The sequence below is a fragment of the Rhinoraja longicauda genome, chromosome 31 (assembly GCF_053455715.1).
Source record: "Rhinoraja longicauda isolate Sanriku21f chromosome 31, sRhiLon1.1, whole genome shotgun sequence".
In the NCBI taxonomy this organism is placed as follows: Eukaryota; Metazoa; Chordata; class Chondrichthyes; order Rajiformes; family Arhynchobatidae; genus Rhinoraja; species Rhinoraja longicauda.
In genome coordinates this window covers 20556721-20573607 of record NC_135983.1, presented here as the reverse complement: position 1 = coordinate 20573607, position 16887 = coordinate 20556721, and the positions used below count along the sequence as shown (strand labels likewise).

General features: G+C 40.8%; 1 protein-coding gene across 1 annotated transcript; it reads left to right on the top strand.

Moving 5' to 3' along the window:
- Nucleotides 1-3507: 3507 nt before the first annotated feature.
- On the top strand, nt 3508-16727 carry LOC144608299 (bile salt-activated lipase-like). Its single transcript, XM_078425918.1, has 11 exons — nt 3508-3615; nt 4866-5013; nt 6184-6303; nt 8084-8281; nt 9155-9285; nt 10017-10124; nt 11856-11973; nt 12925-13108; nt 14307-14510; nt 15493-15690; nt 16550-16727. The coding sequence occupies exons 1-11, from the start codon at nt 3508-3510 to the stop codon at nt 16725-16727; spliced, it is 1695 nt and encodes a 564-aa protein (XP_078282044.1).
- Nucleotides 16728-16887: the final 160 nt, after the last annotated feature.

The window sequence follows — 16887 nt, the reverse complement described above, 5'->3', positions numbered from 1 at the left end:
AGCTTCCAAGAGGATGAACCTGTTTTTAAGAGGTACATCCCCCGGGGTTTCCTGTACTCCAAGCTTCCTTCCCTTCCTCATCATCACCCACCTTCTCTCTTCCAATATCTTTGGTGTAACGATCTAATTGTAGGTCCAGGACCTACAATGTAGGTCCAGGAAACTCGTTTTCCCGGAAAATCCTGAGGTCATCCAGTTTCCTCTCCAGTGCCCTAACACGGTCCTTCAGGAGCTGAACCTGGATACACTTTCCACAGTTGTAACAGCCAGAGGCACCAGCAGTGTCCCTGACCTCCCATACCCTGCAAGCATCACACTGAATCAGCTTACCTGTCATTTCTTCACTGTCTCCAACTTTTGGCATAGTCTCCTCCCTCAGCCTCCTCGCCAAAGACTCTTGAGCCAAAGACTCGCACTTTTCTCACAAGACACATCCCTCGACAAGGCCGCTCCCCGGTGGGTTGCTCCCCTTCTCAGCCAATCCCTGCACTCACTCCTTCACCTGCCGCTGTCGTGGTTACCGGTGTTCGAAATGAAGCAGATGACACGGAGAATTCTTCAAGAAGTTAAAAGCCTTTATTTGCAAACAACGGCTGGAACAATCAGGATGTCAACCATCTGACTGCCCACTTAGTACACCGGGCAGCCTATTTTTATAGGATTATTCTAAACCTTATCTCCTTTGCATTACCTCATACCCACACTCCCTTTCTCCCACACTCCCTTTCTTCAGTCCTTCATTGCTTTGTAGTACCTGTTTGTCCCGCCACCATTAAATTCCATTTAGTGATATATCCTTATCTCAATGCTCACATCCCTTCATATTTCGCCTCCCTTATTTCCTGCTAGTCCATCCCTCACATCCATCCATCACCCCAAGGCCTATGTTTTTCCTTATCTCTTCTCTTGCCACCATTAAATCCTACTCATTGATGAATGTCCGCGTCCCTTTGGATTCTGCTACCCTTATCATCAAGGCTAAAGCAAAGGAGTGTTACACAAAGGAGTGTTACAGAAATGCGTCCCTTCGGATTCTGCTACCCTTATCATCAAGGGTACAAGCTAAAGCAAAGGAGTGTTATACAAAGGAGTGTTATGTTACAGAGACGTGTCAAGGGTACGGAATGTCTAGAGCGCCTTAATTAGTTACCGAGAGGCGCCTAATGCCTAAGCAGTTACAAACCTTAAACAAAGGTATGTAGGTTAATTGGCTGGGTAAATGTAAAAATTGTCCCTAGTGGGTGCAGGATAGTGTTAATGTACGGGGATCACTGGGCGGCACGGACTTGGAGGGCCGAAAAGGCCTGTTTCCGGCTGTAGATATATGATATGATATGATATGATAACAATGTATAAAATAATGCCGTAACAATGTCTAATGTATAAAATAATAGCAAATAATATCATGCATAAAATAATATTCCCCCATACCGCTCCTCTGCCGACCTTGAAGGTATGTGTTGCAGGTTGGCCCCGACCGGTTTTTTAAAAAATCACCCGCTCCTGAAAAAACACTGAAACTTCCCAGAAGTTAATCTCCTGAGCTAAAACTACCAATTAGCCTGACAAAATGTTCTTTGCAGTTTGACTGTTGTTTCTAACATTTTTGAGCAAAATTGCTTCTACATACATCAAAACTAAGGGAATTAGGTTTGTGAATGTGCAACAAAAGCCAGGAAATCTTCAGCTATGTCAAACTTAATTATGTAAAGTTGTTGGAATCTTTAGGAAGATTTACACAAGCTAAAATGTTGTCTGTGCATTCCTTCCCTTTTTCTCTCCCACACAACAATCAGCCTGAAGAAGGGCCCCGACTCGAAATGTCACCTATCCACGTACTCCTGAGTTGCTGCCTGACCTGAGTTAAACCAACACTCTGTTATACTGTCCACAGATTCTGCCTGACCTACTTCATTCCTCCAGCAGTCTGTATGTGCGTAATTATGTGTAGAATTGCCTAGGCCAATTTTGTGGTGAGTATCATTTAACCTAGGAATGATGGCCAGGCCAATCTAGTCTATATAAAAGCTTTTTTGTGCGGAATGCATACATGAAATACCAGCGGTGATGGACTGATTTCTTAGCTTCTGCATCTACCTAATTACAGTCGTGTGTACTGATATTCAGTGAAAGTCTGTGTTTTGCATGTTATTAAAGTTATAATAGCAACCATACATGATTACAATCAAAAATTGTAAATGATTTTTTTTTAGAAGACTGGGTGATTTCTACCTGATGTGGCCACAGAGTCAGAGTATTATGTGACTGCTTTCAATTAATTTTTCCCTGTGGTTCTTGGGGCCTTGAATTATCGTGGTGGCCGTACTGTCACCTATCCTGGATGTGATTTATGGGTCAGGATGTGGCCGTGACCATCATGCCGTGGCCATCTCAAAGCATTTCATGATGGTGGATATCGGAGCCACCAGGATGGTAGCTCATTAAGACATGCTACCTTGCTTTTCCGGGATGACAGTAGTCTTCTTGAAGCAGGTGGAAACCTCGGAATGGATTGGGGAGAAGTTGAAGGTGCAAATACTCTTGCAAGCATGTCCATGCACTTTCTGAGGACAGGGCTGGGGACTTCATCTGGGCCAGTTGCTTTCTGCAATGGTGACCATGATTGGTGGTGTGTAGAAACAGATGAGATTCTGCATGACTGGTGCACATTCAAGACTGTGGCCAAGCTATGCTACTGGAGTTACAGACTTCATCAGTGAGTGTTCAGAGGACTGTGTGCCAAAGAAGACGATCTGAGTGTTCCCCAGCTGGAAACCATGGATGATCCGTGAGATCCACGCTCTAGTGAAGGCCAAGTCTGAGGCATAAAAGTCGGGTGATTGCGAGAGGTACAGGAAATCCATATAGAATCTCCGCAAAGCCAACATGGATGCCAAGAGAAAATTCCTGATGACTAGAATCTCAGAATAAGCCCACAGCCACTTATCAATTGTGGCAAGGCTTGCATGCCATAATGGGCTACAAGTGAAGTTGGGGAGTACTGCTGGCATCAACACATTCCTCCCCGAGGAGCTCAAAGCATCCAATGCTTATTTTGAATAGAAGGCAATGGAATGATGTCACCCATCCCAACATCCTTGGGTCCACCTGTGCCCACCATCAGCTATTAGATCAGCCTTCCTGAAAGTGAACCAGTGGAAAGCAACTGGCCGGCATGAGTCCCCACTTTATCCTCTGACATAGAGATATGTTAATTTTGTGATTATATCTCAATGGTTTGGATAAAATTGTGAGGGAGGAGAGTGAACAAAGAAACCACCTGAAACATTCCTACTTTAAGCAGCAGGTTTACTGAACTTCTATAATATTGATAAAGTGTTGTCACTGGCCTTGAAAACTAGTCTTTCTTTTGCTGATATTAATGCCTATCCATGTTAAATAATGTCATTAATATATACTTGTTTAATAAAATAAACAGGCCAACCTTGACAGTGTTATCTGTGGTCAATTCACAATGTTGGCATAGATTCATGTATATAAACATGCATGTTGGAAGAGCACAAATTCAAAGTGCAGACCTGTGAGATGGCTTGCTGGCAATTTCTTGGGCTCCTGTTTGGCAGTTTCTTTCTCAGTGTTGTTGCAAGAGCCACGGTAAGTTTCATCAAACTCTCCATTATTTGCAACTTTGAGAGCAACTCAATTGGAACATTTGTCCTTTTCCCAAAGGGACTTAAGTTTGGTCTCCATTTTACTGTTGCAGTAGTAAGTTCTGTGCAGCTATGCAGGTAGTCGGTATGATGTATGATAAACAAGAAATCCGCCCATAAAATAGTCTTTAACTCAACAGAAATCGGTGCTGAGTAAGTGTTTCACTGGCTTGCAAGATGCCAGTATCATGCAGCCAGTGAAAATAATAATAATAATAATATATTCCTTTATTTGTCCCACACCGGGGAAATTTACAGTGTTACACCAGCAAAGTGGATAGCAAGAGATCATTCATTATAAATAAAAGTAAAGACAAGGATAAATTGTCATCAGTTTACTGTGTATTCCTTAACTGTTGCCGTTGACTCGTCTGCTGGGAGCAGTGCTGGTTGTGCAGTCTCGCAGCAGCGGGAAGGAAGGACCTCCTATATCTCTCCTTCACACACTTGGGGTGAAGGAGTCTGTCACTGAAGGAGCTACCCAGAAAAGGATCTCTGATTTCAGGTCAAAGCCTTTTAGAAGGAGGTTTACTCCATCTAATCCAGTAGACATGTTTAATGAGTCAGTGCTGAGGTGGGTTGATTCTGTATTTAACTGGTTTAAAAGTCTTTTGATAAATGTTGACCATTCACCCTAGGAGTACATGGATAGGAGACGTTTCAGGTTGGGACCCGCATCAGACACTATCCATGTTCTTCAGAGATGCTGCCTGACCAGCTGAGTTACTTCAGCAATTTGTCTCTTTTGTAAACTACCATCTGCAGTTCCATGTTTCTACAGTCCTTTGATAGAGTTTGTTTAAAAGAACAGTAAATTGTATATACATGGAATTGTTAGATTAAGAATGGAAATGCAGTGATCGAGAGAAGCAGGTATGGAGAATGTGAATGAAAGTATTTACTCCCTCTGAGTTCTTCCAACACTGTTCTTCTAAAGTAGAAAGGGTTCTTTGTTTTACAATTGGAACATTGTTAAAAAATGTAAGACATTGATTTATATATGATGCCTTTACGCAGCAATTTTGCATTAATTAATCAACCAGTGTTAATTAATTGATTAATTAACCACTGCGGTACAGGTTCCATATGATTCCATCAGCTGATTCTCTTTACCATATTTCCCTCTCTCTCTCTCCCACAAACTATTTTCGCCTTCACTTTTGCTCCCTCTGGTTTCTTGCTCCTTTTCAACAGCTGGGTGTTGTGCAAACTGAAGGCGGTCTTGTGAAAGGCACCTATAAAAAAGATGGATTCTTTTCATCTGTGGACATTTTCAGAGGAATTCCTTTTGCTGCCACCCCAAAACGATTTGAGAAAGCTGAACCACACCCCAGATGGCCTGGTAACAAATTTCCTTTTGTTTGCATTTTGCGCTGCCTGTATTGTCTCTTAAAAATGGATAAAATATTTCTTCAATGTCCAATATCCAGTCGGTGCAAGGGAGAAACTGAGTCGAAGTCAGGGGCATTGGAAATTACCATTCTTCTTTTACAAAGATTGCAAAATTATTCTCAATAGACAACAGACGTTTTTGTAATTTGGGCATGAGTTGTGAGTGTTGCTGGCAATGCCAGCATTTATCATGTATGAGAAGATGTTGGCAAACAAACTGTTTGGATTCTTGCAGTCCATATAGTCAGACGTACTTTATAACTAAATGGCCATTTCAGAGGGCAAATCCAAAATGAATTATATATGATGTAGTTCTTGGAATCACATGTAAGATAGTCGGGTATGGTTAATGACGAGAGATTTCCTTGATTTGAAAGACAACAATGATCTATCCAATATGATTTTTTTTCTTTCTCAAAATTGAATTTTAAATCATTGGCTGCCTTGGAGAGATTATAACCCGTAACACTGCATTATCAATACAAATCAGCCTGGATTACCAGACCATAAACAGTCACAACACCACTGGGTTATAATACACTGCTTTGTTGTCACTTCCAAAATCAGTTTCCACTCCAGAGACCAGAGCACATAATTCAGGTGCCATTACTAGTACAATATTGCCAGAATTGTAAGAGCCATTAGTTTAGTTTAGTTTTATCAACATGAAAATCTTAATTAAAAAGATGCGTTCCTCTACTCATAACTTGAGTACTATTGACAGGTGTATTTGATTATAGTTTGATTGCATACAAGACAACTGAATTATACAACAGAATGCACTTAATTTTAAAATGGTGTTTGTGAATATTAGTTCAGTAGTATTGCTTTGTGCAATATCACAAATTCAAATAAATGTTCTAATTAGTTTTATACTGGGGGGGGGGGGAATGTGTTAAAACATTAATTTTAAAAAATCTGCTCCAATTAATCACTAATTGCTTTCTGCATTTTTTAATTGATTTAGTTGAATTAAAGCTGTTTGCTGATCTCTTGCCCTCCACTATCACAAAGTCTACACTTAAACTCTGTAAAGGTTCTTGATATTTTCTGACGATCGTGAACGATCACTGTATTTTCTTTCCACTAACTTCTGGTGTTTACTGTATGTCATTACCAGGTACCCTGATTGCTAAAAAATTCAAACCTAGATGTTTCCAGACAACTTTGACTCAGGATTCTGTTTATGGGAATGAAGATTGTCTTTACCTGAATATGTGGGTCCCACAAGGGCGAAAAGGTAAATGAAAGTCACAGGTTAAAACTGCACGCAACTGACATTCTCTTGTTGTTGATTATAAAGGTGCATCAATTTTAGGAACATGTCCCACTTTCTTTGCAGCCTTTCTTCCTTTTAAAATGTCTACGGAATATTAATATGTTTGGAAAGTTCTGTTGGTGTTGCGATGTCAAGTTTGTTTACACTTGTGTAAAAGACATGGCACTGATCTTTGGCAGATTCAATTCTTCACATGGCAGACTTAAGATCCTTGTAATAAAATACCTTTAACCCAATTGCTATTCATCCACAGTTTCATCAACTGTAGCAGGTATTCTGTACCCTGTCCGACAAAGTGCCTGTATTTTGTGGCAACCCACTGGCACAGTAATATCACTGGGTGTGCCTCTTCACCTGAGTTCCAATACACTGAAAATATCCCTACATAAATAGCAATTAATTTGAGTTTGCATCTGCACTATAACTGGAAGTGTTTGAACGGATAATATGTGTAATGGCAGTTTCTATACCATCTCGAAATCCCTCTTCGATAGCCATTACTTCTCGGGGATGAAATGTAGTTATAGCTTACGCACACGTCGCACCCTGATATGACAAAACGAATCTTCCAAACTTCTTTTCTTCATTAATTGGTTTTGTTAAAGTAGCACAAATCATAGAGTAATTCATCAGTTTCCGTACTTTATCAACTGTTTCTTGTTCAAACAATATCTAGAATTCTTGCAGTTATTACCGTGTGGTTCTTACAGATATAGATGATACAAGTGTATGGTACGAGCGCGCGTGGTAAAGAACTGTATGCTCACCATCCTCCGAGTCTAAACTGACCCACAACCTCTGTCGACACACTAGCCTCCTCCCATCTAGACACTCCCCATTACGCATTAAGTCACACCCACAAGCAGGCAAAAAAGACGTAAACTAGAAATATTAAAACATAGCCGTAACACAATGACAATACCTGAATTAAGCATAAATGGCTCCTACAGTATGAAAGGAGCTTGATTACAACTTAACCTGTGTCCCACCTGCGAATTTTAATGGTTCACTGTAAAGGGAATTATATTTTCTGTAAATTATGCTCTACCTGGGACAGTTTGACATTGATACAGCTAAAACAAGACAAACTTTTTTTTTTCCCACTGCAAAATGGAAATAAAATAATTGGAAATGCTGGAAAACTGAAACAAAGGCAAAAAGTATCAGGAACATTCGGCCGGCGTCTGTGGAAAAAGCGGAGGAAATATTTCATGTCAAAGACCTGATGCTGGCTCATCTGCTGAGTATTTCCAGTATTATTGTACTTTGTAATGGTTCCGCTGTGTATTGTAAGCTCTCTCGTAATAGTAATGATAGTGATGAGCGAGATCCACGCTTCATTTATATAAACACTTGCAGTGGGAGAGTGGTGCAGCTGGTAGAGCCATTGCCTCACAGCACAGACCCAGTTAGATTCTGACCTTGGGTACTGTCTGTGTGGAGTTTACATTTTCTCCCTGTGACTGCCTGGGTTTCATCCGGATGCTCCGGTTTCCTACAATGTCTCAAAGACGTGTTGGTTTGTAGGTTGATTGACGCATGTAAAATTTCCCCTACTGTGTACAGTGTGGGATGAGAAAATGGGATAACACAGAACTAGTGAAAACGGGTGATTGATGGCCAGCGTGGACCCGATGGACTGAAGGGCCTGTTTCCATACTGTATCTCTTTTTTTTAAAAACTATTATTGATTTTAATCTGATCACATAATGAAAAAGCTCTCTTCACATCTCTTCCTCAGTGTCCACCAATCTGCCTGTTATGATTTGGATCTATGGAGGAGGTTTCTTGGCAGGAGCAGCACATGGACCCAACTTCCTGAATAATTATCTGTACGATGGGCTGGAGATTGCAACTCGAGGCAAAGTAATCGTCGTGACCTTTAACTATCGGGTTGGTCCTCTGGGGTTTCTGAGTACAGGTGATGCCAATGCACCAGGTTAGTGTTTAGACTCTTTTACCATCATTACCATCGTTTCTCATCCTTATTTTTAATCTTCTCTTTGATTTTGCCTCTCCCTGTCATAACTATATTATTCAAGATCTCTATACTTCTATTTTGGTCAGGTTTACATTAATCTGCCTGTAGATTATGTTACTATAATTTGTTATATAAATGCTAATGGTATGATACATACAACCCTGCCATTCCTACCTGATTCTTGGTCTCCACCCTCGCACATCTCCTAATTCCCATCCCCCTGTCTCTGAATTCCACCATCTCCAATTCCTAACTTGCATCCTTTCCTAGTCAGCTGCTTCCTTCTTTCTTCCCAACTTCAACCCCCCCCCCCTCCTGTTCACCTTTTATTCCTCCAATCCACTGCACACACACCCATGCCTCCACTCTTTGTTCCTATACTTCCACTGACCCACTCACTTTGCCCTAACTCACTCTCCACTTAAAAAACATAAGGACAATTGCCAACATCTGAATAACTGAATAAAATAGTCCTACAACTCAGCACCACAGTAAGCTAAACTTCATATCCAGTGATATGTTTGGACAACCAATTATATTATCCCTAATGCATTATAAATCCAAATCTGGTCCAGAGAGCGACCTGTTTAGACACAAGAAACTGCAGATGTTGGAATCTTTAATAAGAGAGCTAATGGGGGAACTTGACAGGTCAGTTAATATCTGTGGAAGGAAACGGGTAGTTGGCGTTATGGGTCGAGACAATTTATCTCAAACAGTTTAAACTGCCTGCCATTTCTACGAGTAATGAATTCTTCTTAACAATTTTTAAATGTTTGTATTTTTCTTTCTTCGGTATTGTCTATCACTGCTATTTGTTGCAATGCATAGGTAACCAAGGTTTATGGGATCAGCACATGGCCATTAGTTGGGTGAAAAGGAATATTGCTGCATTCGGTGGAGACCCAACTAGAATCACAATCTTTGGGGAGTCTGCAGGAGCTGCGAGTGTCTCTCTCCAGGTAACTTGACACGGCATTGATGGGTGACCTGGTGGATGGAACAGGACTGAGTTGGTCTCTTTCGAGCTGCAGATGGAACAGTTCCACTGTAATTAAACGTGACAATTTTGGCCCGACAGGAAAAATAACATGCTAACATTTGGACTATTCCTGATCATTGTCCCTGATAAAATGGAAATGGGACCAGTTTTACTTGGACTGTTTGATATTATCAGAAAGAGCCGGTGGCCCAGTGCTTGGGGTGATGACCTGTATTTCTGGGGAATCAGAGCTAGAATTATTTCAGCATGGGAGATCATTCACCTGTAGCACCATATGGATATTGATTTTGCTTTAATCTCATTTTTCTCCTTTCAATCCATTTTACCTGCAGGAATATTATGAAAGGTGCTCCAGATCTTTTTTTTCCTGTTTGTTTTCTAGATAAAATAATCTTTTCTGCTTTCTCCATATATCCTTATTTGGACAATAGATGAACTCTACTTAGGTAGTCATCTTGACTATAATTTTTGAGACATTTAAAGTAGATAATCTAGCACTTTTTGTACTGTAGGAAACACAACTCGGAGCTGGAGTGCTATACCACACCTAAGCCATTGTATAAAGTTAGGGATCCTTAATATGGATTCCAACCACGTATTGTGACCACAATCTTCACCCGCCCCATAAAAATACTTAAGTGAATACATCTTGTAAGTCAAACTTATTTAGATTTTTATTTTCTTTCACAGACATTGTCACCATACAACAAAGGACTGATAAAGCGAGCAATTTCACAGAGTGGGGTTGCTATTTCTACCTGGGCAGTTCAGAGGAACCCACTACATTGGGCACAGCAGGTCAGTAGAAGCATCCGCAGAAGCATCAAGACCACAAACAAACTATCTTTCAGAAAATCAGCTGAGTTGGATTGTCTGTGCCACCCATAGTATTAAATCATCTGCTTTATTTAATATGGTGAAAAGTTATTCTACCTCCCACCCACCCCACAGAGCAAATTGTGTGTATTTTGCTCAGGAACTCAGTGCATATACTGTAGCCCTTTGTTGCTGTGCTGAACATGATGTCAAATTAAACTAATCCCTCCTGCCTGCACATGATCCATATCCCACAATTTCCTGCAGAATCAACTGCCATCTAAAAACTTCTTGTAAGCCAAGATAATATCTTCTTCCACCACCACCTGGCAGTGCATTCCAGGCACCCTCAATGTGTGGGGAAAAAAACTTGCCCTGCACATCTCCTTTAAACTTTCCCCCTCTTATCTCAAAGCATTACCCTCCGGTGTTTGACAATTCCACCCCACAACCTCCGATGCACCAGAGAAAACAATCCACGTTTGTCCAACCTCTCCTTATAGCAAATATCCTCTAAATCAGGCAGAATTGTGGTAAACCTCCTGTACCCTCTCCAAAGCCTCTTCCACATTCTTCATGTAGTAGGCTGACCAGAATTTCACACAATATTCCAAATGCGGCCTAACCAAAGTTTTACAAAGCTACAAAATGAATTCCTCTTATACTCTGTGTCCTGACCAATTATTACAAGCAAACCATATACCTTTTTTACCCATCTATCCAGTTGTTTTGCCACCTTAAAGGTTCCATCAGCTCGAGTGCGGTCCTGACCTCCCATCTGCCTCATTGGAAACTTTTGAACTATCTTTAATCGGACTTTATCTTGCACTAAATGTTGTACCCTTCATCATTTGTGTCTGGACCAGGGCCGATTTTACAGCATTATGGGCCCCCGGGCAAAGCAGTGAACTGGGGCCCCTACCGTTACTCTCCCCCACCCCCCTTTCCCTACCAGCCCCCCCCCCTGTCGGGCCGGCGAAAAGCACTTACCGAAAAGCACTTAGCGATGGACTTAGGGTGCTACATTGTTGCGAAAAGCAGTTACAGATCGCTGTGAGAAGCACTTAGTGACCGAAAATGTTGCGAAAAAAGCACTTATTGAACCTACATTTTTAAAGTAGTATTTATTTATTGCAAGTCACTTAACATACACAGATCAGCATGGGGCCCCTATGCTCGTGGGCCCCCGGGCAAGTGCCCATCAGGCCCATGCGTTAAGACAGCCCTGGTCTGGACGGCTTAATTTGTAATCATGTCGTCTTTTTGACTACATAGCACGCAAACAAAAGCTTTTCGCTGTATCTCGGTACTCATGACAATAATAAACTAAACTAAGGTGGACCCCAATATCACTCTTTACATCAATGCTGTTAAGAGTTCTGCATTTAACTTTATACTTTCCCCTTACCTTTGACCTTCCAAAGTGCAATACATCACACTTACCAGGTTAAGCTCCCATCCTAAAGTCCAATGTTAAAGAAGTGTTGAATGTCATGTAAATGTTCATACATTGATACAATGTTCATTTTGTGCCAGCTGATGCAGGAAGTATAAATGCTAGTGGGCAATTTATTGCCGTTTTAGAATCTAAGATAAACACTGAGAAATAATTTAAAATTCTTGGTCTGGGTTTACTTGATGAGGGCAGTGGTTACTCAGTGAGAAACATTCGCAGTAACTGAACATTCTAAGACGTGATCTGGCATTTTTCAGCTTGCTAACAAGGTGGGCTGTTCGAGGAATGACACTGCTACCATGATGGCCTGTCTGAAGATCACCGATCCGAAAGCTGTCACTCTGGCTATTCCTTTAAAACTTATAAACTTGGAAAGTAAGATGCATAATAATGTAAATGATTTTATCTCGTGTAAATCTGTTTAGGTTCTGGGGTTCCATGAGCCAGGGTGCTGTTCAATTCACCTCTACCCCTTTACGGACATTGGACGTTGTGTCTGGCACTATTACACTACAATTCTGAGAATTATATGTATTCAACACTCTTGAGAACTACATTCTCCACTTTTCCTTTGCTCTACTATTTTACTTGAGTTTGGATTGATTATATCAATATACAGTATTATCTGATTTGATTGGATAGCGTGCAAAACAAAGTTTTTCACTGTACCTCAGTAGACATGACAATACTAAACTGAAACCAAACTTAAAGCCCAACATATTTACGAAGATCATAATGAAAATTATTTAAGTGAAAGGTATCTAAAATGGGCTGAAGTTGCTTCTGTCAATTGATTATTGCTTCTCCCCTTTGCAAATTATCTCCATCTGCTTCAAGAGGCTTCTTTAGACTGTTCACCTGATGATCATTTATGCTCCACACGAACTTCCTCCCAACCCACCAGCCAATCCCATTCTCGGAATCTTCTATTGGTTTCTCCTTCATATCTTGATCTAAATTTTCTCAGTTACAGATTATGTTAAGGCGTTCCCAATTCTCAACACTCAGTAAAGAATTCTCAGTAATGAAAAGGCTTGACCCTATTCCCACTCATTTTTTCTCTTTCCTTCTGCACAATGTTTGCTATTTATCACACTGCCCTATCAAATGCATTGACAGCTTCCTCTACAAAAAAAGAGCCAACAGTGTTTCTATTGACTTTCTTCCTGTACCTAAAATGGCAGCAGTTGAAGCAAGTAATCAGAAAAATGAAAAGCATTAAGTGGTAATTTTCTATTTACGAGGGAATGAAATTGTGAACTTATGTTGCATGGGCAAGGAATAGCACAACTGACCAATTACTTCCCTTTCTTTACAATCCCTTAGCTCCTCTTGTAAGCTATCTGATATGGTCTCCTGTCATTGATGGAGATTTCATTCCTGATGAGCCAAAGAAGCTCTACCACAATGCTGCTGCTATTGATTACATCGCCGGTGTCAACAACATGGATGGACATTTGTTTGCTGGCCTGGATGTACATTCAATCAATAAGGCTGGAAAGACCTACCCGTATGGAGCATGGGTTATTTTATTCATTATATTATTTTTGTGTTTGTCTTGGGTTAGAGTCCTTTCTATTTCCCCTTGACTCCATATCAAGCATAATTATTGGAGAACTTATCATTGGCAGGTGGCTCAAACCCCCACCAATCCCATTTTGAAGAAATAACTTGTTCTTGTTTGAAAACTCCGTGATAGAAATTCAGAACTCATTGATCATTGATGTAGAGATCTAGGGGACGCAAGTACAAGTTCCACTCCCTCTGTTCCTGGTTCATTCGTATTATAAAAGTTGATTCCAGTGATTCCATGATGCTGGACAGCTTCTAATACATTGATCAAATTGTCCCTGGCATGTAATAGATGAAAAGGTGAATGGAGAGGTATCAGTAGGATGCGAAGATAACACTTTTACCTTCAGGTAATACTTGAATTGGAATGTAATAAATTTCTGACAGCTTTTTCATAGAATATATTAACAGTGTCATAGAAACTGAAGTTTAGAAACATCCAGAGATGCTTAACGAGACCAATATGAAAATAAATATTTTTGATGCAATACCACCTGAGAGGGAGGGTATGCGTACAGGTGGCCAGATGCTTCATCGCAGGTAGATTTCATGATGCATCATAAAATCATCCCTGCACTGATGTGCAAAGAGCAATTAGTTGCAAGTAAGAATTTCATGGTTCCATTTTGGCACATATGACAATTAAACACTCTTTACCAGTTCCATTCTGCTTGACCTTTCCCCATAGACCTGGTAATCCTTCCTTTTCAAGCATACAGTCTATCCAAACTGTTCATCTGCCCCAATATCTCATGTGCCTTGGTGCCAAATTTTGTTTGCTATCACTCCTGTGAAGCAACGATATGCTGTTTTAAAACAGATAATAACTTCTTGGTGTAGGATTGGAAAAGATCTTGGGGAAAAGCAAGGGGTGAGTCAAAGGAAAGATTTGCAGACAAATTAGTTTTAAAATTGGACATTATAGCTTACTTTTCCTGGTTATAATTGCATATTGGTAAGAACCAAAGGCAGGGATTGGAGTACAAGTTGTAATGGACAATAAACAATGGCTTAGTTTTAAACAAAACCCATGCTGTGATTCATTACCATCGTAACAGTGTATTATTTCCTTGTCAAATTTTTTTTTTAATTGTCCACCAGATATCCTTATTTGTTGTTCTCTACAATATCCACAGGAGTGATCTGTACAATCTCATTCAAGGACTCATCGTAGACCCGAAAGGACAAGGTGTTGACATCACTTATAAGCAATATACCAAGAACTGGCCTTCCAGTCCAAGTCAAGAGACCATTAAAAAGACCATCGTGGATCTGGAGACAGATGTGCTCTTCTTGGTGCCCACACAACTGGCACTGGATCTTCATTATCGCCATGCTCAGTAAGTTAACTGCTAGACCTTTACTTAATTTGCTACACAGATGTAGCTATAGATGAAGAGTACTGTGAAGAAGTGTAAATTTTTAGTGTAGGATGGAAAGCTGGTTTACACCGTAAATACAAAATGCTGGAGTAACTCAGTGGGACGGCAGCATCTCTGCAGAGAAGGAATGGTGACGTTTTGGGTCGAGACTTTTCTTCAGACTGAGAGTCAGGGGAGAGGGAGTCTAGAGATATGGAAGGGTGTGTGAAAACAACAAATCAAAGCAGATGATGACAAGGAAATGTTGCTGAGGGGAAGGTGATAAGGGGCAATCAATCAATAAAATTAATCAGAAGAACTGTGAAACTAGTCAGAGAACTAGGGTGGGGGAGGGACGGAGAGTGGGAAAGCAAGGGTTACTTGAAGTTAGAGAAATCAATAGCCATACCACTGGGGTGTAAACTGCCCAAGCAAAATATGAAGTGCTATTCCTCCAATTTGTGCTGAGCATCTCTCTGATGGTGAAGGCACGGGACAGAAAGGTCAGTATGGGAATGGGAAGGAGTAAAAGTGCTTAACAACCGGAAGATTGTGTAGGTGGATTGTGTAGGTGGATAGAGTTAGATAATGTGAAGTGGGAAAAGACTTAGCATGCAGCATCAATTAATTAGGTCAAAAGGACTGTTTCTTATAACTGATATTTTCCATCCATGGTTATCTGTTCCTACATCTCAGTTTAGTTTATTGTCACGTGCACCGAGGTACAGGGAAAAGCTTTTGTTGCGTGCTAACCAGTCATCAGAAAGACAATACATGATTACAATCAACCCGTTTAGTGTATAGATACATGAAAAAGGGAATAATGTTTAGTGCAAGATAAAGTCTGATCAAGGATAGCCAGAGGGTCATCAGAGCACTGCTCTCTGGTTATGGCGGGATGTGTTATTGTGTTCATTTATTCATTGTGTTATTTCTTCTCCTTTCTTCACTCCTCTCCCAGGGGAGCACAAACCTTCAGCTACCTGTTTTCCTACCCCTCCCGGGCTCCTATATATCCTAAATGGATGGGGGCTGACCATGCAGATGATCTGCAGTACGTCTTTGGAAAACCATTTGCTACTCCACTCGGATACCTACCGAGGCACAGAGATGTCTCAAGAAGCATTATTGCCTACTGGACCAACTTTGCCCACACAGGGTGGGTAAATGAAAGAATAGATTTGGCTTTCAATTCAGGAATTGTTGAAGCATTTCACAGCTAATGTAGTTCTCAATCATGGTCGCTGGTAATGCAGGAAACACCACTGCCAATTTGTGCGGAGAAAACCCGGCAAATGAGAGGGTGGTAATTTATTTTTAGTGATATTTGTAAAGGAATAAAATTTAAAATGGACTCTGGGCAAAGTCCTTCCACAAACTAGAAATGTGGGAACTCTTGCATCCTCCCTGAAGGACAGATTAGCAACTCAAATGAAAGATGGCTTTTCTGCTTGAGCAGAGGCTCATGTTTTGCACAGCTTAAATTGGCCTCTCTTTTTGTTATCCTGCCTCTGGAAGGGGATGCAAGTCCATAACCTTCTGACCCAAGGTGAAAATTCTATCCGCAGATCTGCAGAGTCAGATAGTTTCTCGCGTTCAACTGATTTTTATTCGCACAGACGGTCCACAGCATCCTTTAAATGATGCACTAAAACTTTTTTTTAAAACCTTTTGTGTGTAGATACTGAGCAAACTACAAAGTGCTGGAGGAACACAGTGGGTCAGGCATCATTGATATGGGGACAGGTGTTGCACCTACCATTATTGGGGAAAAGTGGATGGGGATTTTACCTCCATTGTGCAATTGAGCTGGTTGTACATATGCTGAAGTGTCAGTGGTATAGCGGAAGGATGGTGTTAGTGGGCAGAAATAAGGGCAAGACCATGCTGAAACAGAGTGCCTGAGTTGCTGACTGTTTTCAGTTTTCCAGCATCTGAAGTTATGTTTTTAGTATCAAAGCTTTGATTCTCAGCTGCTCAGAGTAACCAGCATGACTATTACACATTTCGTCTTTCAGTGATCCAAGTAGGGGTGACTCCGATGTTCCCACGGCATGGGTCCATTATACATCAACATACACTCAGTATTTGGAGATTAACAACGACATCAACATGGGCTCTATCAAGCAGAGACTTCGCAGTGAGATGGTTAACTTCTGGAACCAGACCGCTACTACTTTGCACATCACTCCTTAACCTGCGTGCAAGGGTCTGATTAGTTTGCAGTTCAGAAATAAACTTAATTTTGGACACCTTCTAGATGTTTAACCTTGTTCTATTGGTTAGAGTACCCCAACTGCATTCAGAAATAGCTCATCAGTTACAGAACACAGAAGCTAATTTGCATAAATGTTGT

Excerpts from the sequence above, each read along its gene's own strand:
- LOC144608299 (XM_078425918.1), top strand. The coding sequence starts at position 3,508 with ATGTTGGAAGAGCACAAATTCAAAGTGCAGACCTGTGAGATGGCTTGC. Across the intron at positions 8,282-9,154 it reads AGGTGATGCCAATGCACCAG|GTAACCAAGGTTTATGGGAT; the intron begins GTTAGTGTTTAG and ends TGCAATGCATAG. Across the intron at positions 15,691-16,549 it reads ACCAACTTTGCCCACACAGG|TGATCCAAGTAGGGGTGACT; the intron begins GTGGGTAAATGA and ends TTCGTCTTTCAG.